We start from the raw sequence: 25,998 nt of genomic DNA, 5'->3' as shown, positions 1-25,998 counted from the left end.
CGGTTCGCTCGAGGCCGTCAGGTTCCACCGGTCTCGCCTTGGTTCGGCTGAGCTCGTTCCATTTGGCCGAAGGCGGCGTCGTTCGCTCGTGTTTTTACAAATATCTTTCTCTATAGATTGTATATTTCTATATTTAAATTTTTATTTCTATAATACTTATTTTATTCAAAATAAAACCCCCATCTCTTATTGGAAAAAATGCTCCCAATATTACCAGTTAGATTGTGCCTGGGCCAGTCTGACCCTCGCTGCTGGGCCAAAGGCAGCAACTGCGGTGTATCACCCCAGAGATACCTTGGCTTGCTGGTGGTTGCAGCTGGGCACTGAACAAGTCCAGGCTTGTTAGGAACCCTGTTTACCTCAGGAGGAATAGCTTCAGGCGATGGTGAAGAGAAAAAGGAGAGGATTCTGCTGGAGGGTTTAATGTCCAGAGGTTTATTCCATGGTTACAGAGGTCTGAATGTGAGGAGCTGCTCCAACAGAACCCCGACCGCATGGTCTGATCACCTTTTTAAGCTCAGGGACAGGGGGAGGGGAGGTACAGGTGAGCCACCAACCAGGTGAGAGGGGCAGGGTCTCAGGGGAAGATGACACCCAGAAAGGCCAATGACCTCTGGGCATAGGGGCATCCTTTGAACTTGACCAACCACACGACGCCTTGCTGGAATGTTAAGTCTGATTGACAGGACTCACTCAGCATGGGGGTAAGGGGGAAGGGAGAGAGGTATAAGCACACTTGGGGAAATGACCTGGAAGGCCAAAATGGGACGTTACAGCACACCACAACAATCTCTAACGAAATAAATACAAAAAAAACCTTCTTTCAAACGATATTGAAATATTTTTATACTTAGTATAATTATATTCACATTTATATTTATAGTTTCTTTTGATGCAGTGTATTAATAATTATATAAAATATATAGAGAATTCTATAAATGTATTTATTTATATTATGTATCATATCTACTGCTACAACTAATTTTTTCTTATGTTTTTAAAATTTTTATATATATATCTCTATTTATTTATGCTATATTCCTATACTTAGATTTCTACCTTTATATTATTTGTATTTATAATTTTTATAATCAAAACACTGCCTATTGACAAATTTAAAAACCCGCTTTATTTAAGTATTTAAAAATACTTTTATATTTATGATTTTCATATTTATATTTATAATTTATTCTATATTACATGAGAACACACCTGCTCCTGCATCCCAGTGGGGCTCTCTCTCCTGGGGACCTTGGGGTGCCCCAACAGCATCAGAGCCCCGAGTCTTCACCCCCTTCTCCTCTATTTAGAAACTACACTGGAACTTTTTTCTGGAAACAAAGACATTACCTAAATCCTCTCCCCGTGTCCTAGACAGATAGATATTCAGTTATTAGTTGGCTGGGCAGCAGTTTCTTAAATAGAATGATAAACAAGATGTGAACATTTTAGCTACAAGCAAATAGGCAAATCTGAACAAGGTACCGATGGCCAGCCACTGAAGTTATTTTGAAGCAGTTTTTGAAACAAGAAAATACTGATACTACAAAAATTAAGCAACAAGCTAACTACTGGCTAAGAAAGAAGGAAAAATTATCTTTTGACAACAACAACATTCCAACCACACAGGCTTTTTCCCGATGTCATACCTTACAACTACCTCTCTTGGGAATTCTCATCCCAAAAGGAATAAATATCTCAGAGCGTCCTAAAGCAAAAAGTAGCACTCATGAGCTCCTCACACTCCCGGGAGGCCGGCACAGCGTGCACTGAGTCTGCAACAAATTCTGCTCACTGAGGGTCTGCAAACAAAGGTTCAACTGATGAACTGAACTGATTTTAAAGGGATGTTTTCTAAGCACAGAAGCACAACAAAGAACAAGCAGAAACAATTCTTAAATAAATCTGCAAGTTTTATTTAGCATATATGCGACTGATTTCCACGCTGTGGCTTCTCACTTTGATTTGTCTGTAGGTTCAGGAAGATGACAATGCACACTCTGCCTTCCCTGAGCCCCCCACAGCAGCTGCGTGCTTCTCTGTGTGCTCAGATCATCAGGAACTGGATTACACGTGCCCGGATGGACTGGAACTGCTCTGCTGCAGATTCAGGAGACGATGGCAGAGAGGGGCTGGCCGAGGCGTCGTCCCAATTCCATTTCTGTGTGACGAGAAGCGGTTTGTTCCCAACAGCTGCAACAATCCCCAGCTCCCTTCCGTGGCGAGTACCGATGGCACACAAATGACAGCCCGAGGAAATCGTGTTCTGGGCTCTAAGTGGTTGGGACAGGGTCGGATTTTTTGTTTTGTACTTGCATGATGATTAGTACGACAGGGCCCTGATGGATGAGATGGCAGCACAGAATTAAAAACTCCTCGATGGGATTACATCGACTTCTAGGAAAAGACAAAAGCCTATCACCCTTCTGAAATCTACTTTTAATCCAAAGCACGGGGATTGTCAGCATGCTGCACCTTCCAGCTTTTCAAAGCAGCTTACCTCTTAAGACCAGGAAACATTTATTTCTGCAGAAACAATGGGCAACCCCCAGACTAATCTAAGCACTACTGTTTAATAGGGGATCTGCCAGCGTGCCAGTCCAGCTTCAAGTGTGCTTTATTTCAGTCTAACATCCCCACAAAATTCTTCTCACATCTCCCAACCCTGAAATGTCGCAGACATTTCTCCACAGAAATCCTTTCTTTCGGATTTCTGCATCTTCGGGAGGCCAGAGGCCTCCGAAGAGAAGGTAAACAATTATTATCAGCTGCTGTGGAATGCAACAGGGACACCTTGATTGGCTCATTTCCTATGTTTATAATTAAGGTCCAATCACCAGTGCAAGCTAGGGGACTGAGTCCCTGGACACAACTTTGTTTGGGATTCTTTTCTATCTATTCTTAGCTTAGCTAGCAGCTCTGCAAACCTCTCTCTATATTCTATTTAGTATAGTAATAATGTATTATATATATTATCTTAATAAATCAAGCCTTCTGATCAAGATACAAGATTCACCGTCTCTCTATCACCAGCAGCGACCCACTCAGGTCGCTGTAATACTGAAATCTTATTTTCTCTTAAAGCTTCTCATCATTAGCAATTTCCAAGTAACATGGTATTTTTACAGCATTCAAAAATGTCATGCTGGACTGTGCTAGAGAGTAATCTGCAAATATAAGCTTAGCAAAGTTTGAATTGACTTGTCCAGAGAAAAAACCTACAAGTGAACACCTACACTTGCCTACAAAGAGCTAACAAGCCCCTGGCAGCTACCAGCATCAAAGCACAGTGGATGTTTCTAATACAGGGTAAGGATAACAATATCACCTTCTGTTCTCTCCAGCTTGTTTTCCCTGCAGTCATATTTTGCTTCTTATGATTTTTTAGTCTCTGTATCTTCTTGGACAGCACCGAGCCCGACAACAAGGATACGAGAGTCTTTCCCTGCCGGACAGAGAGAACCAGGAAAACAGTTAAAATAAGAACAGGATAGTTTGAAATCCATACTTCCAATGAGAAGCAGCACCTAACCAACAGAAAAAAAAGTAAACAAAGCATGGTACCTCCCTGGGGACAGAAGACTTATAAACTCTCCAGATTTTACAATTCTAGCGACCAACCCCTTCAGGACAGCAACCAAGTGTCCCATGGGGTGGTGCTGCACCAAAGAACCATCTGAGAGGTTCCAAAGAGTGAAATGCACAGTATTTTGCAAATACGTAAAATATTGCAAAATAACAAAAATACAATAGATGTAAACTACAGGGCAAGAGTACAAGTGTTCACTTTAAGAGCTGGAAACATCCAGGTGAGCACCTGATAACTGGATCCTCACCAGAGTTTGAACCCTTCAGGACACAGAAACTTCACAGACTGAGTTTTGATAGAAGTACACTTGCCAGATCCTCAGAAACGTCACCCATTCTCCAGGTGTCTGGAGAGAACTGCAAATGGCTCTCACATAGTTTGAGCTAGTTTTGTAAGGTAAGCACAGCTCCAGCAAATACTGAGGAAACTGACATAACAGGGTAAAAAATAACAAACCCACGGGCACCGCCGGGGGCAGCTGCAGCTACAGTTCGTGCCCAGGCTGCGGAGGGCTCTGCTCCCTGCGCGAACGAGGGGCGGCCAGGGCAGACCCCGGAGAGCTGCCAGGGAAACGTGGCCGGTCCGTGGCCAGCACCTTCCGGCTGAAGCCATGGCAAGAGCCAGCTGGGATGGCCCTGGCAGGAGGCTTTCCTTGCATGCCCTCAATCTGGCCTCTGAGCGTGGCTCTGTTCCTCTCTCTTGCAGCTCTTCAAGCCCTGAGGGAAGATGAGAGCCCATCCTGCCTCAGCATACTGCTTCAGCTGACCTTTGAGAGAAGATCTGCAGGACTTGGATTGTCTGCTGGATCAGATGGACTGGCGTCCATCGGCGATTTCCAGCTCCCACTGAAGATAGCAGCAACTGCAGAGCAGGATGGACCAGCTGGAGCTCCAGGCACAGCTCTGGCTGCTCAGAGCTGAGCCAGTGGGAAGCTCCAGGAGCTCAAGCTCCAGCAGCTCGTGCCATCTCTCTCTCTCCCTGTTGGCAGCTCCCTCCCTGCAGCCCTCAGGCCCTGCCCACTCCCTGTTTTTATCTCCCAGCTCACCCCTTTGCTTCACTTTCCCTTAATAAACAGTTTGGGTTTTTCACTTGACCCGCGTCTCCGTGGAGCTGAAGCGACACAAAACCTGAGCCCGGGGACACGCAGGGCCCTGCTGCCGTTCTCATCCGCACTGTGTTCTGTGCAGGGACAGAGAGGAACAAGGGCAGCTGTGGCTGCAAAGGTGCCTGTCCTGCTGCTCCAGCTGCACAGCACCGTGGAGTTAAAGGTCGTGCTGAGCACACTGAAGGGGACAAGGACCCTGGGTTTTAGAAGAGCCAATTTGAGTTTGCTCTGAACCCAGCCGTGAGGGATTCCATGGTGTCCTGGTTCAGGGCAAAGTTTCGAGAGAACCCCCAAAGTGTCTCCTTTAAGAAAGCAGATCCAATCGGTCCCTCCTCCCAACCGGTCTGGGAGAAAATACTTCCTTGGAGAAAAGTGGAAGAAATCTGTTTATTAAACAATAAAACCTCTTGCAGCTCCAAAAGAGATGACAAACTGACAAAATCCCCTCCCCAGGTTGCAGCTCAGCTCACTCACTCCCTCTGGTGCTGCAAATGTTCCCAGGCCAGGCCTGGCCCGGTGGGCCACAGCTGCAGCTGCCGGTGCTCCCCCAGGTATGCAGTCCAGAGCAGTTTCAAGAGGTCCAAAGAAAAAAGAAAAAACTAGTCCAGGGAACTTCTTTGGCTCAGCTAGCTAACACTAACTAAAAGCAAAGGAGAGCTCAGTCCCACAGTCTGTCCATCTGCAGACAACACAGTCAGGAGCAGGAATGTGGAGGAGTGAGTGCAGTGTCTGAAAACAAACTGCGCGCTTCTTCTCTCCCCCCTTCACTCTCTGGAACAAGTCTTAAATGTGCAAATTATTATTCAGCATAAACAGGACAAGATGACTGGGGATAAAAGCATCATATAGTCAACCTAGGACATTGCACCTCTTATCCCCATATCGTCCGCTTACTACTAAAACTAATATAAATTCTAACTCTACAAACACATACATTATACATCCAGTATACAGCTATACACAAAGGTAATAACATTCAGCAAACAGTGATATTTACATATAGGTCTCACCCAACAATCAGATCTCCCTGAGGTACACATTGTGTTCTTCCATCTTTTTGCATTATCCACCATGTGCAACCTGGTCCCTGAGCAAAAACAACCCCACAAATGGGTTTGTCTGTATTCGAGGCAGGATTAATCCAAACTGTCTTCCCTAACAAAGCTCTGACATGTACCACTGGGACTTTGTCTCCATCTACTCTCTGCAAAGGCTCAGATTGGGCAGGGCCCACTCTGTTAGTAGAGCCTTGGGTGTTAACTAACCAGGTGACTTTTGCCAGATGCTGCTCCCAGTTTTTGAAAGATCTCCCACCTAATGCTTTCAATGTGGTTTTTAACAGTCCGTTGTACCTCTCCACTTTGCCTGCAGCTGATGCATGGTAGGGAATATGGTACACCCACTCAATGCCATGTTCCCTAGCCCAGGTGTTGATAAGGCTGTTCTTGAAATGAGTCCCATTGTCTGACTGAATCCTCTCAGGGGTGCCATGTCTCCACAGAACTTGCTTTTCCAGGCCCAGGATGGTGTTCAGGGCAGTAGCATGAGACACAGGGTAGGTTTCCAACCATCCAGTGGTGGCTTCCACCATGGTCAGCACATAGTGCTTGCCCTGGCATGTCTGGGGCAGTGTGATGGAGTCAATCTGCCAGGCCTCCCCATACTTGTACTTGGGCCACCGCTCACCGTACCAGAGGGGCTTCACTCGCTTGGCCTGCTTGATGGCAGCACACGTCTCACAGTCATGGATAACCTGAGAAATACTGTCCATGGTTAGATCCACCCCTCGGTCTCGTGCCCACTTACAGTTGGCATCCCTGCCCTGATGGCCTGAGGCATCGTGGGCCCATCAAGCTGGGAATAACTCTCCCTTATGTTGCCAATCTAAGTCTATCTTTGACACCTCTATCTTTGCAGCCTGGTCTACTTGCTCATTGTTTTGGTGCTCCTCATTAGCTCTACTCTTGGGAAGGTGAGCATCTACATGTCGGACCTTCACAGGTAGCCTCCCTACCCTCGTAGCAATGTCTTTCCACTCTTCAGCAGCCCAAATTGGTTTTCCTCTACGCTGCCAGTTAGCCTGTTTCCACCTCTCCAGCCATCCCCACACAGAGCATTGGCTACCATCCATGAATCAGTGTAGAGGTGGAGCTTTGGCCATTTCTCTCTTTCGGCAATGTCTAGGGCCAGTTGAACAGCTTTGAGTTCAGCAAGTTGGCTTGATCCACCTTCTCCTTCAGTGGCCTCTGCCACCTGTCGTGTGGGGCTCCATACGGCTGCTTTCCACTTCTGGTTCATTCCCACAATGCGGCACGAACCATCAGTAAAGAGAGTGTATCGTGGATCTTCTGCTGGCAGTTGGTTGTATGGTGGAGCTTCTTCAGCCCGTGTCGCTTCTTGTTCCCCTTCATCAGCGAGACCAAAGTTTTCACCTTCCAGCCAGTTTGTCATTATTTCCAGAATCCCAGGGCGATTCAGTTTACCTAGACGGGCATGCTGGGTGATAACAGCAATCCACTTGCTCCTAGTAGCACTGGTGGCATGGTGAGTGGAAGGAACCTTGCCTTTGAACATCCACCCCAGCACTGGTAGTTGGGGTGCCAGGAGGACTTGTGCTTCAGTGCCTATTACCTCCGAGGCAGCCTGGACTCCTTCATAGGCAGCCAAGATTTCCTTCTCTGTGGGAGTGTAGTTGGCTTCAGAGCCTCTGTAGCTTCGACTCCAAAATCCCAGTGGTCGACCCCGAGTCTCCTCAGGCACCTTCTGCCAAAGGCTCCAGGACAAGCCATGGTTCCCAGCTGCAGAGTAGAGCACGTTCTTCACCTCTGGTCCTGTCCTGACTGGGCCAAGGGCCACTCCATGAGCGATCTCCTGCTTGATCTGTGCAAAGGCTTGTTGTTGTTCAGGGCCCCAGTGGAAAGTGTTCTTCTTGCGGGTGACCAGGTAGAGAGGGCTCACGATCTGACTGTACTCAGGAATATGCATCCTCTAAAAACCTATTGCACCCAAGAAAGCTTGTGTCTCTTTCTTATTGGTGGGTGGAGACATTGTGGTGATCTTGTTGATGACATCTGTAGGAATCTGACACCGTCCATCTTGCCACTTCACTCCCAGGAACTGAATCTCACGAGCTGATCCCTTTACTTTGCTCTTTTTAATGGCGAAACCAGCTCCCAGGAGGATCTGGGTGATTTCCTTCCCTTTCCCAAACACTTCCGCAGCTGTTTTCCCCCACACAATGATGTCATCAATATACTGCAGATGTTCTGGAGCCTCTCCCCTTTCTAGTGCAGTCTGGATCAGTCCATGGCAGATGGTGGGGCTGTGCTTCCACCCCTGGGGCAGTCGGTTCCAGGTGTACTGCACTCCCCTCCATGTGAAGGCAAACTGAGGCCTGCATTCTGCTGACAGAGGAATGGAGAAAAATGCATTGGCAATGTCTATAGTGGCATACCACTTTGCTGCCCTGGACTCAAGCTCATACTGGCGCTCTAATATGTCTGGCACGGCAGCACTCAGTGGTGGAGTCACTTCATTCAATGCACGATGGTCCACAGTCAATCTCCATTCTCCTTCAGATTTTCGCACAGGCCAAATGGGGCTGTTGAAGGGTGAGTGGGTCTTGCTGACCACCCCTTGGCTCTCCAGCTCTTGGATCATCTTATGGATGTGAACCACAGCATCTCGAGTGGTCCTATACTGCTGTCGATGCACTATGGAAGTGGCAATTGGCACCTGTTGCTCTTCTCCCTTCAGAAGCCCTACTGCAGATGGATTCTCAGACAACCCAGGCAAGGTGTTCAATTGCTGGATGCCCTCTGTCAATACAGCTGCTATCCCAAATGCCTACCTGAGATCCTTTGGGTCCTTGAAAGACCCTCTTTGGAGGTAATCTATGCCCAAAATACATGAGGCCTCTGGGCCAGTCACAATAGGATGTTTCTTCCACTCATTTCCCATTAGGCTCACATCAGCTTCCACCAAAGTGAAACCCTGGGATCCCCCTGTCACACCAGCAATAGAAACAGACTTTGTCCCCACACGTCTTGATGGGATTAATGTGCATTGCGCACCAGTGTCAACCAAAGCTTTGTACTCTTGTGGTTCCCATGTGCCAGGCCAACGAATCCACACAGACCAGAAAACCAGATTTTCCCTGGCCTCTACCTGGCTAGAAGCAGGGCCCCTCTAAGCCTGGTTATCCTTCTTTCCCTGGGCATATGTCTTGGATATTCCTTGAAGGGGATTAGACATGTCATCATCATCATACCTAGCAGTTCTGCTGCGGGCAACTGGAGCTGCTTTCCTTTTGGTAGAACTCCCTCTCTGAGCCCTGTCTTCCTTCAATTCACGCACCCGTTGTGCCAGAGCAGCAGTAGGTTTTCCATCCCATCTCCTCATGTTTTCCCCACAATCATGCAGGTAGAACCACAGATCAGCTTGTGGGGTGTACCTTCTCTCACCATCTGGGGAACGTCTGTGTTGGGCACCAGAATCTCTGATCCGTAATGCTGAGATATGGAGAAGGTTGTCTTTAATCTCCTCTCTGAGCTTCTTGTGATTCTCCTCTATCTTATCTTCCAATTTCTGCAGACATGTTTCTACTGCTGCGATTCTGGCATGTGTTGGGCCATGTACAGCATCTGCATATGCTTGGAGTTTCCTTGCCATGTCAAGCACAGTCTCATCCCTCTCATCCCTCTTCATTATGGCTAAGGCAGAAGCATATTCGTGTGGCCCAAGTCGTACAAGTTTCCACCACATCACAGACGTGCATGGTACTGAGTCTGGGTTCCTAGTTGTTACATCATCTGAGAAGATAATCTCTGCCACTGCCATTTCTGTCAGGTGTTGGATCCCTTGCTCTATGGTCTTCCACTGGGTTTGTTGCATATAGAGATCATCTGCACACAGGTATCTTTGTGCAACAATTTTCAGGACCCGTGCCCAGAGGCTGTGTGGATTAGCCCCCCTCATCATTCCTTGGCCGATGACAGGATCCTGCGACAGGGATCCCAAATGCTTGGCTTCAGTGCCATCCAGAATTGTAGCCTCGTCTGCAGCATCCCAGAGATGGACCAGCCAACTAATTATGGATTCATCGGGTCATCATGTGTAATCCTTCCGTAAGCCACGAAGGTCCTTCAGGGAAAAGGACTCAATATTGGCTTCTGATCTTGCACCTGCTGCTTTGACTCCTGATTTTATGTCAGGAGGCATTGAAGGTCCTTCTCCTGTATCATCATCATCATCCACTGGTCCATCGGTCTTGTCCGTGAACTTTCCACTTCTAGTGCTGGTAGCCACAGCCATTGATTGAGGCTCATTGTCTGGTTTAGCTGCTGGCCTAGGCTCACTATAGGGTTTAGCTGCTGGCCTAGGCTCACTATCTGGTCTGGCTTCGAGCCTGGAGTGTTAGCTGCAGCCTGAGTCACCAGGACAGTTGCTGATTTATCTCCCTGCCCCCCTGCCTCTGTCTGCTGCCCTACATTATCTTGCAGTGTGCGATAAGCACAAGCCAGGGCCCAGCTCACTGCAATGATCTTTTCCTCCTTAGGGTCATCCTGCTACTTCTCTTTCAGATACTTCCCCACCTCAGCTGGGTTCTGAATTCGTTCATGGGGAAAATCCCAGACTATAGGGTCAGAGAATTCCTTCAGGATTTGGCCTATATCCTCCCATTTCCCACACCACTGAGGATTTTCCACACCTGGGTCTACTCCTGGGTGAGGGGTCTCATCAGCCCGTCTAGAAATCTCAGCCCTCACTCTAGAGAAGCAGCATGCTGTATAGAGGAAGCTTACCAGATTGAATACCAGAAAGATGATCTCTTACACATTCATGGGAAACTGAACATTTTTCAATAGTGATGCAACAGATTCTGAGGAGAAGAAGGAAAACAATGGCTGAAAGCCTCATCCCCTGCTCCTCCTCTAACAAACTGGGTGCATAACCATAGCCACAAGCCATTCATACCTGGAGCAGACCCCAGCATGTTTATAAACTTCTTACAAATCATTGCCACCAAGTCAAGCAGGAAAGCTATCTTTATCACAGACTGCACATCTGCAAAAATACACATTAATAACTACAAGATACTTAAGGACAAAAATATGTTTGAAAATGCAAATATAGTCCTATTTTATACTTTTCTCAGTAAAAACATTTGAGAGAAACAGTGTTGAAGTCAACAAAATAACATTATTAAACAAAACTCTGCTCTTTAAGGTGATCTTCAGTCAAAAGCTTGACACAGAAACATACAGAAATGTATTTTATCATAATTTTCCCTTCCCAAAAGGCCTCCAGTGTTCCTGCATGGCTTAGGAAAGCAGTGAGAAGTCTTTATGTTTAGTTCTCACAGAAAATGTGCAATGATTTTTGGTTTTTGGTATCTCAGCCTTTGTACAAAGGACGCTAAAACCCAAAGGAGGGAGTGCTTTCACTATTGCCTTGGGCCCTTTCTTTAATGCTGGTACAGTTCTAAAAGCCCTATTTTGATGGGACAGAAGAACCAAGAGAAAAGAAAAGGTACAGGGGAGAGAAAAAGGTGTCCCAAAAGTGCAGGAGGGAGGGGGACAGGCAGGGCAGGGAGGACCCAGGACACACAAAACAGAGCTGGTGTCCAGGGCCTGGGACTGGCTGCAACTCCAGCTGTCAGTGCTGCTGCTTCTCCTTCAGCCTCCCTTCCTGCTCAGCATCTCAGGGGGCTCGCCTATCCTCCACCTAAGAACAACCCAAACAATAACTAGAACCCGAAGAATAACTAGAATAGACAAACTTGTAGCTTAAATATTACTTAGAAATGAATAGATGGAGTGCACAGCCCAAAGATCATGGGCTACCACATCTGGGTTTGCAGTTCTGCAAATCAAGACTTTCTCTCCTACAGAAACTCCTCCCAATACTGAGCAGCTTTGCCTAAACAAGGATTTGAGGACTCTGCCACACTGCAATACACTTTATCCAATACAGCAGAACTGGCATCTTCCACTGTCACACACATCTTCTATGAAAAATCCTTTCCTTAGGATTTTTCCTCCTGAGAAGCTGGGAGGCCTCAGGAACAAAATGTAAACAATGGTTATCTGCTGTTGTGGAATGCAACAGGTGCATCTGTGATTGGTCTCATAGAGTTGTTTCTAATTAATGGCCAATCACAGTCAGCTGGCTGGGACTCTCTGTCCGAGCCACAAGCCTTTGTTACCATTCCTTCTTTTTCTATTCTTAGCCGGCCTTCTGATGAAATCCTTTCTTCCATTCTCTTAGTATAGTTTTAATATAATATATACCATAAAATAATAAATCAGCCTTCTGAAACATGGAGTCAGATCCTCGTCTCTTCCCTCATCCTCAGACCCCTGTGAACACGGTCACATTCCACCTCTCCTGAAAACCAGAGACACAACAGCACAGTGCCTTAGGACATGCCAGGAAGGTGAGGCAATCTAAGGGATGGCAGTGGGTGTGTCTGCATCAGCAGAGCCCCACCGAGTCCTGCCCTGCTGCTCCCAAAGCTTTCCAGTTCCCTTCAGCCCAGGCCCAGAGAGTTCCCAGCTCCAGGGAGTGTCCCAGTCCTGGGAGAGCTCCCAGGCCCAGACACCTTCCTGTATTTGTGGATGAAAGCATCAGTCTTGCCCAGGCTAACAGCATAGACACCCTCTGGCAGCAGGGACCCAAAATGTCTGCTGAGAACAGGTTCTGCACGCCCCTGGGCCAAGGAGGAGGAATTCCCATCCACACTAGGGGCTGCTCTGCTGTCACCATCAGCAGGGTCACCTCCAGCACTGCTGGTCAAACCATCCATGGCCTGTGCAGGAGCTGCTCCAGTGTCACTGTCAGCAGAGGCCTCAGCAGGGTCACGTCCAGCACTCCTGGTCAAACCATCCACGGCCTGTGCAGGAGCTGCTCCAGTGTCACCGTCAGCAGAGGCCTCAGCAGGGTCACATCCAGCACTGCTGGTCAAACCATCCATGCGTCTGTGGAGCTCCTGGCTCAGCAGCAACACCAGGGTCCCTCCAACTCGAAGCACTCTGCCAATCACAGGAAAAAGAAAGGTTAGGTGTTGATCCCTCCTGGCATCCCTTTGCCACTGCTGACACTTCAGATGCCACCTGCGTTCAGTGAAACGCCCGAGTGTGCCACGGCTCAACTCAGTGAGCTGCACCTCCAAGAGGAGTTTAAATCCCTGATCTTCTTACCTCTTTCTAAATGGGAGAACAGGGCCCTGTCCTGACTCCAAAACATTTCTGATGACAGCAGTTCTTTCTGTTGCGTTAGTAGGGAAGATGGACTAATTTTTTACTCCCCTCAGCACTCTTTCAAGGATCAAGGGCACCATCAAGCCCAGAGTTTTTGGAGATTGCAAAGGAACAGCCTCCCAGTGCAGCAAGGGCTGCTCAGATTAGCATGGTAACTCCCTTCCTTTTGGAAACTTCAAAAAACAGCCTTTTGGAACTTTCCCTGTTCCACTGATCCTTCATGGCTTTCAAACTCAGGAAGCAGAAGAAAATTAATAAATGTTTGCAATTAATTTTTCTAGGTAAATGTCCAAACATTACACGTGGCTTTGAAGGAAGGGAAAAAGAAATACTGTCCTGATTCAGTTTACAGCAAGTAGTTTGAACAGCTTTACTGGTGGGGCTCTCATGGCCCCTTCCTAAGGAAATATTTTACTTAGGATGGACCAATAGAGCAAATAAGGGCAGAAAACAAGCACAGTAAGATTGCCACACCATTCTGTGGAGCCATGCAACCTTCTCCATCACCTTCCCACCACATTCCTGCATTGGCTGAGCGAGATCAACACCTGCTCAAGAGCAGTCCTAGAGAAAGAGCTTCTTGGCAGGCAAGAATAGAGGGGAAGATGGCTTGACCTGTCTGCTGGAAGCAGCCCAGCTATCAGCTTGGCCCAACTCTGCCATCAAATGACATGGTGAGGGATGAAAGGACACACCTAAAATCAGCCCAGGCTGCTAGTGAAGCATTCCTGGACAGCAAGGACGATGCATGCCCCTTCTTCTAGTCTGAGATCCTTCCTGCCAAGCCAGGCTGGTCAAAGCTGGGCTGTGACCTCGAAAAGGAAAGACTATGACCTTACACAAGCAGGCCTAGAAATGATTACAGCTTTATTTGCCTGGCCATGCTTTAACTTTGTCCGGGTAGGCCTCTCCTCTTTCTCCTTTCTGCCACACTGGAGCGTGGCTCAGAAACATTTCCCCACCGTGCCTTGCAAAGAGCATTCGTGAGCATGGCTCACACAGGAGCCTCCACTGGCACTCAGAGCTGGTGAGACACAACACAACAGCCTCCAAGGGACAGGAACGGGCTGGGACCCCCACAGCCTGCACAGGGTCACACTGCAAAGCTGCAGACCATGGAGCAAAGCAGGTCTGAAGCTGGCTAAATGCTCAGATCACAAACCATCATGGCACTTCCATCAAACCCTGAGCATGCCGAAGGCCACACGTACCTCTCCATTTCCTGGAGAAGATCTGGTAGGAGCTGGGCATCTCTCGTGGTCTTGAACTTCTTCCCAAATGGAATATCCGAAATAACGCTGTCAAAGCTTTCTGAAGGCAATGGCAGCGCTGCAGGATAAAGGCAGGTCTTTATTTATCTCTGTGTGAAAAATGCACAGCAGCTCTGCCCCCGTTCCCCCTTCAACACTGCCTGCCAGCTCTTTTTGGGCTATGCACATTCACACAATCCACATTTTGGATTATGCAGACTCACAGCTCCTTCTGCACTTGCCCTCCACCACGGAGACACCACCCCTCTGCAGACTGGCAGGAGACAAATGTGTGGCAGCACTGCTCAGCCTGCAGAGTCTCTGCCCCTGCAGCAAGACTCTCCTAGGGCACTACATGTTCCCAAATTAACTGCTGCCCCTCAACACCCAGTACATCTTAAACATGAAAATCACTGAGCAAAACACAAAAGAAGAGCTACGTTTGTGAGCACTTTACTCGGTGAAAATGTTCTAGTGCATGTGTATGAATGGCAAGGAGCCACCTTCAATTCCTCTCCACGCCCCTTTTCTCCCCCCAGGAATCTGGTTACAGCCAGAATCACCTGGATTCTGTCAGAGCTGATGCTGTTGAAGGGTCTCCTTAGAGCTCCTGCATCCCACCCAGGTCAGCTCCCCTAGGGAAGATGTAGCACTGTGCCTGTGGTGATGGAGGCTGGCCACGTGCCAGGCTGTGCAGGCCAGCTGAGACCCCTCCTGAGACCCTGGGGTCCCTCCATCCTGTGCCAGGCTGTGCAGCCAGGCTGGGATCCCTCCATCCTGTGCCAGGCTGTGCAGCCAGGCTGGGATCCCTCCATCCTGTGCCAGGCTGTGCAGTCAGGCTGGGGTCCCTCCATCCCGTGCCAGGCTGTGCAGTCAGCCTGGGGTCCCAGGGTCCCTCCATCCTGTGCCAGGCTGAGATCCTGGGGTCCCTCCATCCCGTGCCAGGCTGTGCAGGCCAGGCTGGGATCCCAGGGATCCTCCATCCTGTGCCAGGCTGTGCAGCCAGGCTGGGGTCCCTCCATCCCGTGCCAGGCTGTGCAGGCCAGGCTGGGATCCCTCCATCCCGTGCCAGGCTGGGATCCTGAGGATCCTCCATCCCATGCCAGGCTGTGCAGCCAGGCCGGGGTCCCTCCATCCCATGTCAGGCAGCCAGGCCTGGGCCCTGCACAGACCCTGGGGTCCTCCATCCCTCAGGGTGCTCCAAACTCACTGGACACGGCCTTGAGCAGACAAGCAGGACTAAAGACTTCCAAGAGCCCCTCCTCACCTAAACTGTGCCAAGATTCTATGCCAACTTTTCTACAACTAGCTGGAGATGTTTCCTGGACCATTCTTTTTTCAACACTTGCAGCACAACAACTGGGTATCAATTTTATCTGCAAATGAAAGGACATGCCACCTACAGCCCTGCTCAAGACATGCAGGAGTGACAGCTTCTGACCAGCGATGGAGACAGCAACTTGCTCCGTTTAGAAAACCTGGCAGCTAAGCACCCTTCATTATCCTAGAAACCAAAGTCAAACACATCTTTTAAGTGAGAAATAAACCTACATTTTTATAAAAAAATCAATAATGTTTCTTACCATTCCAGTAAGAAATGAATACTGCAAGGTAAAAAAATATGCACACTTCATCACTCATGCAGAGGGAAACTCAGCCAGCTTGCCTGTCATGGATTTCATATTGACATAATTTAGCCTCAGACTCTGAGGTCCAGAATAAGGTCATGAAATTATTTCCTTCTCTACAGAATAGCTTGCAAATCAAGAGCAAACAGACTCCCTCTTACAGGAGAAAGGAACCATCATTCAAAATACTCCTACTGCAAAACATGAACAATTCAGCTCAGTTTAATGTGTCCTCATCAATGCTCACCTGGTAAATTTAAGTTACAGGCTGCATTCCATTTGGATTTGTCCTGGCTGTGCTCCACTAAGATACAAAAAACTCTCACATGGTACATACTCTTTATGTATTGTGGTGGTAAATCACACATTTACCATGAAGAGAGACAACTGCTGTCCATGGCAGACAATTGTAGTTTTTATTGTCTTCTGATGACTTGAGTCTTAAAGTTGAATGAAAGTTCCAGGTGCAGGCAGCAGGGAGGAATTACAAATAATTATCCCTTCACTAGCAGAGAGTCACCACCCAGCTATTTGTGGGGAATTAGCTCTGCAATGTATCACCTCAGGAGAACCTACCTGTCCAATCCCAGAAACACGAAAAATCCACCTGGAAATAACACAGACATACCTTTCACAGAAGCTTTCAGCAGCTCAATCTTATCCACCAGGCCTGCAGCTCTGATATTGCCATCTGCACCCTCTAACTGTGAGTCACTTATATCAGCACCCCAGTACCAGGCGTCCTGTCCAGAGAGAGAGAAAAGCAATTTTGTGAACACTCCAAACTGCCTTGTTGCACAGCTCTTGCAAGACAACCCCCTTCCTGGGACATCTGCTGTTGTTACACAAAACAATTCACAATCCAGAGGATGGAAGAACGGAGGAAGTATGTGCTGTCTCCACTCCTTTAATGTTCAGAAATATTAATGATCAGAGAAGTATGTGCTGTCTCCACCCTTTCAAGGTTCAGAAATATTAATGATCAGAACTATGTGTTGTCTCCACCCTTTCAATGATCAGAAATATTAATGATCAGAGAAGTATGTGCTGTCTCCACTCTTTCAAGGTTCAGAAATATTAATGATCAGAAGTATGTGTTGTCTCCACTCCTTTAATGCTCTGGTCTGCTCAAGGCCCTTGAAATGACAGAAGTACCAAGAGCATGTCCTAACAGCAGGACCCCAGCTAGGTTCAGCCAGGCTCACTGCTCCTAATGCTGACGACTGCCCCATGACACCGACCCCTCTGAGCCCAGGCAGCTCCACAAGCTCGTGGCTGCCTCACACAAACCCTGCAGTGGAAATCACCAGCTGCACCAGCCTGCAGGACACATTCACCTGGGGGCACCTTTGCACTGAAGCGCTTCTAGCAGCTGCCTGGAAAGGTTGGTTTGGTTTCAGCTTTCCAGGCAGCAATGGGCTTTGGCCTTACTGGCAGAGAGAAAACCCTGTCCCACAAGCACCAGTCTCCCTGCAGAGGGAAACTCCAGCAGCTGGGGCTGGGATACTCACAGGCCACTCCTTGGCAGCCTCCAGCAGGATGGTTCCTAGCCCACACATGGGATCCAGCACAAGGGCACCAGCCTACAAAAACAGAGGGGTTACTGCATCCCCAGCAAGACAGACTCCTCAGCCAGGACAGAGCTCACAGAGGGATGTGCATAATCCCACTGAAACCAGCACAGGTTAGCAAGAATCTCTGGTAGTCCATGGCCAAACTCGCCTGTAAGGGAATATAGTGAAAAGCACCCATAGCTTCGCTGCAGACAGCCCTGAGGAGACATTCAGGAGGAAATATTACAAGTGGGCTGCAGACAGATATTTGTACCACTGTGAAAAGAGATCACATTTCCTTGGAAAACAACACCAATGTTTCATTTTTTCACTGTCACAGAACAGCAGACAAAACCTCACCATTTAGACATGTATCTGTACAAGGATTACCAGCTCTGTTGGGAAGCACCTAGAGTTACAGCAGACACCTGGCTGAACTGCAGGTGACAGCACACTCATCACAGGCATGGCAGACCCTGTCCATCCACAGACACTAGGGAATGGGGCACTGAAATCACCCCACTGCTCCCCAGTAAATGGAGCACTGAAATCACCCCACTGCTCCCCAGTGAATGGGGAGAATGGGGCACTGAAACCACCCCAATCCTTCACAGCCAGTGGGGAGAATGGGGCACTGAAATCACCTCACTCCTCCCCAGTGAATGGAGCACTGAAACCACCCCACTCCTCCCCAGCCCCCATGGGCAGCGCCCCATTCCCTTAATTCAGGACCCACTTCTTGGCAAGGAACACTCACTGACCCTGATTTCAGCCAGAGATGCCATGGCCCATGCCACTGTTGACCGCAGTCCTGCTGTTCTGATGTACTCTCTGTTTGCCAATGGAAGCCTGCAGACAGCAAAAAACCAAAAAAGTTAACTAAAACAGCAGCAGAACCACCCAGAAAAGCCCATGTGATGTCAAAGAACAAATGAACTGGACAGATCTCCTGAGAGACAGAGAAGTCTCTTTTAACCATAACTCACTGTAAAGCCTGGCTGTGTGTTCATTTAAAACCCAGGCAGATCACAAGACTAATATGACAACAGTGGTTATTAAACCAAAAGATAAATACTCATGGTGGAGAGCAAGATTTACAAATCCTGTCTGTTCTGATACTGCCATGACAAATCCAGTGGGGAAAACACTTACCTGAAAAGAGGAATCCCCACCACAGAGTGAATGTCATTGAGATGTACAAAGATCTAGAAGAGGAAAAAAAAAAAACCAACCCAAATATTTTAAAGTCTCAAACTGACACGACAATAGCTTTAACTCACTTAAACCAGACATAGATGCTTCTACAACTTTTGCTTTCAGTTTTTAAGAACAAAAATGCATACTATAAACAGTAACAATTAATTGGAAGAAATCCTACTGGACGATCTGAATGCCACTTTGCAGATGATTTAATGCTTAATCAAGCTGAGGGGTATTTTGTCAGCCAGGAATCCATCAGCAAGCACTTGAATTTATAAGGGGGGCTATTTTTCCTTAACACAGCATAGGAATTTTTAGTTATAAATCCATTTACTACAAGTGGGAGAATATTATTCACTGTATACTAGCAACAAAATAATAAACATTAAAAAAAACACCAACTAAACAAAAAAAACCCAAACAAAAAAAAAAAAAAATCAAACAAAAAAACCCAAACCAAACCCCACCAAACAAAAAATCCCAAAACAAACAACAACAAGCAGCTGTAGGCAGTTACAAGAAATTGTCCTGCTGTTCCATAGAGAACATCCCAAAAGAAGACTGAGCTCCCCAGCAGGTCTTGCATGACTGCAATCCCTGCTCCCAGGAAGCACAAAGGGAAACAGGATGCTGCTGGAAAATCCCAGTCCTCAGCACCTGAACAGCTTCAGAGCAAAAACCTGGGCAAGAACAGGAGGGGCACGTGAGCCTCACCAAAGCTGTACACAGTACCTAGTGCTGAGTGTGGGCACCAGTGCCAGGAAATGAACTCCAGAGCCTCTGCAGGTCTGGCATCGCTGGGCATCAGAGCTGAGAGCAGCTCCCACAGGCCAAGGGCAGGGATGGACAAACACCCCTGGGGAAACACTCCTCGTCAGGAGTCAGGAGTCCTCTGGGAGGTCCCCAGGCAGCTGCACCAGGAAGGGTGCACCAAGGGAGCTGTTTGCTGTTTGTGTGGGAGCCTTCCCCAGGCCCTGTCTGTCATATCCTCAAGTCCAGCTCCCTGAGAACAGCCAATGCTGCCCGCTCCCTTCCCCTTCAGGGGCCACAGACACCCCATGGCTCAGGTGAGCTCCATTTTCACACAGTCAGAGCCCAGCAGTCTGTGAGGGTGCTGGATCCTCTGGAGACCCTTTCACAGACACAGAATCACAGAAATTCTAGGCTGGAAGAGACCTGTAAGATCATCGAGTCCAACCCATGTTCTAACATCTCAACTAGATCATGGCACCAAGGGCCACATCCAGTCTTTTTTTAAACTCTTTGAGGGATGGTGACTCCACCACCTCCCTGGGTAGATGATTCCAGTATTTGACCACTCTTTCTGTAAAATACTTCCTCCTTAATTCTAGCTTGCATCTCTCTTGGCGCAGCTTGAGACTGTGTCCTCTTGTTCTGTCTGTTGTTGCCCGGAGAAAGAGACTGACCCCCAGCTCACCACAGCCACCCTTCAGGAAGCTGTAGAGAGTGATGAGGTCACCCCTGAGTCTCCTTTTCTGCAGGCTGAACAACCCCAGCTCCCTCAGTCGTTCTTCATACAGCTTGTGTTCCAAGCCCCTCACCAGCCTCGTTGCTCTCCTTTGGACTTGCTCAAGCATCTCAACGTCCCTCCTAAAGTGAGGTGCCCAGAACTGGATGCAATACTCCAGGTGAGGCCTCACCAGTGCTGAGTACAAGGGAAGAATGACCTCCCTGCTCCTACTGGCCACACCATTCCTGATACTGGCCAGGATGCCATTGGCCTTCTTGGCCACCTGGGCACACTGCTGGCTCGTGTTCAGCCGACTGTCAACCAGCACCCCCAGGTCCCTTTCCACCTGAGCACTGTCCAGCCACACCGTCCCCAGCTTATATCGTTGCAGAGGGTTATTGTGGCCGAAGTGCAGGACTCGGCACTTGGACTTATTGAACTTCATCCCATTTGATTCTGCCCATCCATCCAACCGTTCCAAATCTCTCTGTAGAGCCCTACGTCCCTCTAACAGATCAACACACGTTCCCAGTTTAGTGTCGTCTGCAAATTTGCTGATAAAAGACTGTAAACCCTCATCCATGTCATCAATAAAAATATTAAACAGAACTGGCCCCAGTACAGACTCCTGAGGGACACCACTGGTGACTGCCCTCCAGCTGGATGCAGCACCATTCACCAGCACTCTTTGGGCCCGGCCATGCAGCCAGTTCTGAACCCAGCAAAGAGTGCTCCTGTCCAAGCCACAGCCTGCGAGTTTGTCTAGGAGTATGCTGTGGGAGACAGTGTCAAAGGCCTTGCTGAAATCCAAGTAAACAACATCTACAGCTTTCCCTGCATCCACTAGGCGGGTTACCTGGTCATAAAGGTGACCAGGTTGGTCAAACAAACCCCATGGCTCAGTTGAGTTCCATTTTCACAGAGCCCAGCAGTCTGTGAGGGTGCTGGATCCTCTGGGGATCCTTCCCCTCCCATGCTGGCAGCCCCAGCCAGGCTGGGGTCCATGCCAGAGCTCTGGGAGGCACACACACACCAGGGCCACACACGTGCTGATTTTCAAGTAAATTCAGCAGCAGGGACAGGCCATGGTCCCACGTGCAGAGGGAGCAGAGAACCAAAGCAGAGGTGCCAGGGTGAGTCTGGAAGCACCCACAGGCACACGAGCAGCCCTACCTCCAGGTCAGGGTCCCGCAGATCAGCTCGCCACCCACACTGCTTCACCAGGGCTGTGCCAAGGGCTCTGCCGACCTCCTGCGAGGGGACAACAGTCACAGGCATGAGGAAACCACACAGAGCTGGGGAACTGCAGAGCACAGGCATGAGAAAACAGCTGGGGAAATTGCACAGAGCTGGGGAAACTGCAGAGCACAGGCACGAGAAAACAGAGCTGGGGAAACTGCACAGAGCTGGGGAAACTGCAGAGCACAGGCACAAGAAAACAGAGCTGGGGAAACTGCAGAGCACAGGCACAAAAAAACCACAGAACTGGGAAACTGCAGAGCACAGGTATGAGAAAACACAGAGCTGGGGAAACTGCAGAGCACAGGCACGAAAAAACACAACTGAGGAAACTGCAGAGCACAGCCTCAATGCACAACCCTCAGAAATCCCAGGGAAGAGCCTATGCCTAAGACAGTAACTCACACAACTCACAGTAGAAGAAGTACAACAGGGCAGAGCAGGTGAGTGAGGGGCAAAGCAAACACAGCACAAGGCAAACAACCAATGCAAACAACCAAACAACCAATGCTCAGCTGCAGCAGGAGACGAGAGGCTGAAGTTCCAGTCCTGACCAAGTCACAATAAAACACTGACTTGAGCTGGACTTGATCCTTGTGGGTCCCTTCCAACCCAGAATATTCTGTGACTGCCACCATTTTGGAATTCTTAATTACATGCACAAAATACCTCCAATGGCTCTAAGGCAGATTACCCAACAGAAAATCTGCAAGTGAACAACTACAACTCACAGTTTTAATGCTTTTGTTACGTATAGAAAGCTCTGATTACCTTCAGAGTATAGGTTCAAATAGCAGAAATTTAGTCAAACACTTCCCTCGTAGGGAAGCTCATGTGTCTCACCTCACCAAGGTACTAGCTTTAGTAGGAAAAAAATCTAAATACTGACACCTTCCAGTAAGAGTAACCAGATGGGAAGAGGGCTGAATGGAACAGACCCCTGGAGGACTGCACACCACTATTCCTTCCCAAGGACCGAGCTCCACTACTCCCAAGACTCCCAGGGCTGTATTCCTGAAGAACAAATTCTCCCCAATACCCAGCCAGAGGCAACTGAAGTTGTGAGTTCTGGCTTTTACCCCTTTGTCCAGACTGCACAACTGAGAGGAGTCTGGCCCCACAGTCCTTGCAATGGCCCTTCAAGGAGATGTAAATTATCCAATCACTCCTCAGCTCCACTGGCCCAGAACCTAAAACTCTTACCTTTGCTTTTCCTCAACAAAAGGTATCGATTTGGAAAACATGAAGGGTAACAGTGCACAGAAATCAAAACCAGCATTTTTACTTCCACTTGTTTAAGGTGAATGCAGGTTAGGGACTTTTTGAGAAAATACAGAAAAAGCTTACACCAGTTTATTATTCCAGAAGACACAACACAACTGCAATGACAAACAAAGTACACATCTCTGTTCACCCTTGCTGGATTATTTTAAAGCAGGTAGCTCAGCATACCTGTGAAGTCAGTGTTCTGGCAATGGCTCCACTGCAGCGACACGACACCCTGAAGCTGAAGCCAAGCTCCTCAGGGGCAGCAGGATCCTCTGCACTGCCCATGGAAGGCAATTCTGAGCAAGTCCTGCTCTCAGTCCAGCACTCCTGCCTGCTCATTCTGGCTAGTGCCTCACAGGTCTCTCCAGCTCCCACCTGACACTCCTCAGACACAGCTGTCCTCACTTGTTTTGTCTTTTGCCTCTTACTTGCAGTATTTGTCTCTTCTTCTGACTTTCTCTTCAGAGCCAATGCATTTTCTATAGAGCCATCATCTGTTTTCCCCTTGTGTCCATGAAGCTTTCTCCAAACAGAGACAATATCCAGCCAGTATTTCGGGTCCTCAATGACAAGGCTTTTAATCTCATGAAGCATTTTCCCTGGAAGAAAAAAGCAGTTTTGGGTTAAGTACCTCAGCCTCGGGATTTCACTTCCCTGTGCCCAGATTTCATCCATGTGTGAGTCCAGAATCACAGGCACAGCTGAGCCCTCAGCAGGAGCCACACAGGCGCCCCTCTGATTACCAGCTCTGCACAACCAAGACTAAATCACACAAGGGCTGAATTCTGCACAAGAACTCAGCAGCTGCAGAAAGCCAGAGCACCTGTGAGAGCCATTCCCAGGGACAGAGCACCAGCCTAGCATGCCACCCTCCCCAGAAAACACCTGGCACAGGTTTAAGCGACGCAGAACACTCTCCAGAATCAAAAGACAGATACAAACATGAATTACTTTGAGTCATCTCAGGCAAAATCAAGTTTATTCTTCCAGAAAGAAATTTTTTTGCTTCCCACTCATCACTGTGTCTTCAGTCCTGCAACACACACCGACACATGTGGGCAGTCCCCAGCTAGCCACAAGAGAGGCATGAGGAACAGAGAGGCCAATTCACTTAAATGCATCAAAGCTGGTCAAGGAAAAAAAATAAAGGTCTTTCTAGTTATCGCTTAAAATCTTAGAATCATGACCAAATTTCATCCTCAAAGCTGAAGGTAATCTCCCAGATAAAAATCAATCCATCTAACTTGAAATTCTCACTCCAACACTGACAAAGAGCACAACCCAAGGAGCTGAGACTTAGAAGGGAGCAATGTACTTAGGAGTAAATTGACACAATATATAGATCGGGATTCACTTTGTTTAACAGAAAGTAAGACTTCTTGTTAAAATAAACACAAGAGATCCAGGGCTGAACGCTGCTTTTTGGGTGGGGCATTATTCTCTTTTTTGGGGCTAGGCGGGGGAGAGAGTCTCTGAAATACACATATACACTCAGTGCCGGCAGAAAACAGGCTGCAAGGTAGCTATTGAAAACAATTTAAAAGCCCTTTTCAGGTCAAAAACATGTTGAAAACACACGTGGGTGAAAGACACTTTAGAATCGACTACTGCCAATTAGAACTACAGCCACCGGTAAAAAACTAAACACTTCAAATGTTATAACCAGGACTCAAACCAAGGCCTCTCGTCTCCGTACCTCTGTTCCCGGACACCGGCAGCGGGCTGTGCTTCTTCAGCAGCAGGAACAGGCGCTCCGCCGACCGCAGCTGCCGCAGCTCTGCGGGCCCCGCCGCCGCCCTGAAGAACACTTTTCCCGAGACGGAGTCCACCTCCGGGAGGAACACCCATCGGGCCGGGCCGGGCGGCTCCGGGTGAGCGCTCCCGCACCCTCCGGGTGAATCCTCCCTCAGCCCCGGCTCCCTCCGGCTGAGCCCCTCCGACCCCGGCCAGCCCCGCGCGTGGGCCGGCACAGCCCGGGCCGTGCTCCGGACGCGGAGCTCCCTGCTGAGCCGGACCGGACCGCCCGGGTGGTCACCGGCACCGGCTCCCCACTCACCCAGACCGGACCGGACCGCCCGAGTGGTCACCGGCACCGGCTCCCTGCTCACCCGGCTGGCCACTGGCTCCGGCTCCCCACTCACCCAGACCGGACCGGACCGCCCGAGTGGTCACCGGCACCGGCTCCCTGCTCACCCGGCTGGTCACCGGCTCCGGCTCCCCACTCACCCAGACCGGACCGCCCAGGTGGGCACTGGCTCCGGCTCCCCGCTCACCCGGCTAGTCACCGGCTCCCACTCCCTGCTCACCCGGACCGCCCGGCTGGTCACCAGCTCCGGCTCCCCGCTCACTCGCACCGAACCGCCCGGCTGGTCACTAGCCCAGACTCCCCGCTCACCCGGACCGCCCGGCTGGTCACCAGCTCCGGCTCCCCGCTCACCTCGGTGGCGCCGAGCCGCGCCCGCACCTCCCGCGCCAGGAAGGGCTCCAGCCCGCGGCCCGCGGTGCAGAAGAACCGCCAAGGCTCTGCCGCCGACATCTTGGAGAGGCGGGGCGTAATGGGGGCGGGGCTTCTCGGGGCTACCGGGGGCGGGGCCTCCTGGGGCGTGGCCTAATGGATAAGTAATTACATTGAAAATTAAAAAATTAAATTTAAATTTTAAATTTATTTAAAATTCCTAGTTCGCTTCCTACAGAAATCCATGCTGTTATTTAAGTAACTGCTCTTTCACTCAAAAAGGACAGCGCAGACTTGAACCGTCTTCTACTGCTGAGAGGTTGCTTTTGCCTTGATTGCCAGCTAAATCTGCGTGAGGTTTGGGAATTACTAATGGAGAACAGAGCTTTCATGTGGAGTCTGCAAATGCAATAGGCAACGAGAAGGAACTGAAGAATTTGGAGAAGACAGGAACACTCAAGATTCTCATGGAAAAGCTTTCAGCATAAATGTCTGAGAATTACTCATTTAATATTTTCGTGCAGTTGTGTGTATTATTCAACAGACAAGACTCAAATAATGTAAAGTGAATGAAAAAAAAGGTAATGAAAGTGTAAATTAGCACCCACCCCCTTTCCACAATGGTATTTAATAAACAGCCAACAGGTGTGCAAACATCAGATTGTATGGTTCTTACTGAGTTCAGTACATTCAAATACAGAAATATTTCCTGAACTGTTTAAAAGCTTACCCAGGAGAAAAATACCAGAAAAATCACCACACAAATCCTGCTTTAAAATTCATCTTTAATAATCCAGAATCCTTCTCCTCCCTTCTCCTCTCCTCCCATCACCTCACATCTCCTCCCATCACCTCCCCTCTCCCTACTCCTCTCCTCCTTTCTCCTCCCCTCTCGTCTCTTCTCGTCCCATCTCTTCTCATCGCCTCCCCTCTCCTCCCATCACCTCCCTTCCCCTCTCCTCCCATCTCCTCCCCGCT

General features: G+C 48.9%; 1 protein-coding gene across 1 annotated transcript in view; it reads right to left on the bottom strand.

Moving 5' to 3' along the window:
• Nucleotides 1–25,101, bottom strand: part of THUMPD2 (THUMP domain containing 2) — a 51,963-nt gene extending 26,862 nt beyond the window's left edge. Inside the window, exons 1-10 of the mRNA XM_058022355.1 lie at nucleotides 25,003–25,101; nucleotides 24,262–24,394; nucleotides 22,749–23,164; nucleotides 21,231–21,308; nucleotides 18,539–18,591; nucleotides 18,148–18,235; nucleotides 17,345–17,416; nucleotides 16,462–16,576; nucleotides 14,167–14,284; nucleotides 10,671–12,727 (exon numbers count right to left, since the gene is read on the bottom strand). Of these exons, the coding sequence (XP_057878338.1) occupies nucleotides 12,226–12,727; nucleotides 14,167–14,284; nucleotides 16,462–16,576; nucleotides 17,345–17,416; nucleotides 18,148–18,235; nucleotides 18,539–18,591; nucleotides 21,231–21,308; nucleotides 22,749–23,164; nucleotides 24,262–24,394; nucleotides 25,003–25,101 (1,674 nt within the window). The 3' untranslated portion in view covers nucleotides 10,671–12,225. The remainder of the gene's footprint in view (nucleotides 1–10,670; nucleotides 12,728–14,166; nucleotides 14,285–16,461; nucleotides 16,577–17,344; nucleotides 17,417–18,147; nucleotides 18,236–18,538; nucleotides 18,592–21,230; nucleotides 21,309–22,748; nucleotides 23,165–24,261; nucleotides 24,395–25,002) is intronic.
• Between the last annotated feature and the right edge of the window lie 897 nt (nucleotides 25,102–25,998).

This window comes from Melospiza georgiana, chromosome 1, assembly GCF_028018845.1.
Source record: "Melospiza georgiana isolate bMelGeo1 chromosome 1, bMelGeo1.pri, whole genome shotgun sequence".
In the NCBI taxonomy this organism is placed as follows: domain Eukaryota; kingdom Metazoa; phylum Chordata; class Aves; order Passeriformes; family Passerellidae; genus Melospiza; species Melospiza georgiana.
Note: the sequence above shows the minus strand (reverse complement) of the source record. Positions and strands in the feature narration are given on the sequence as shown.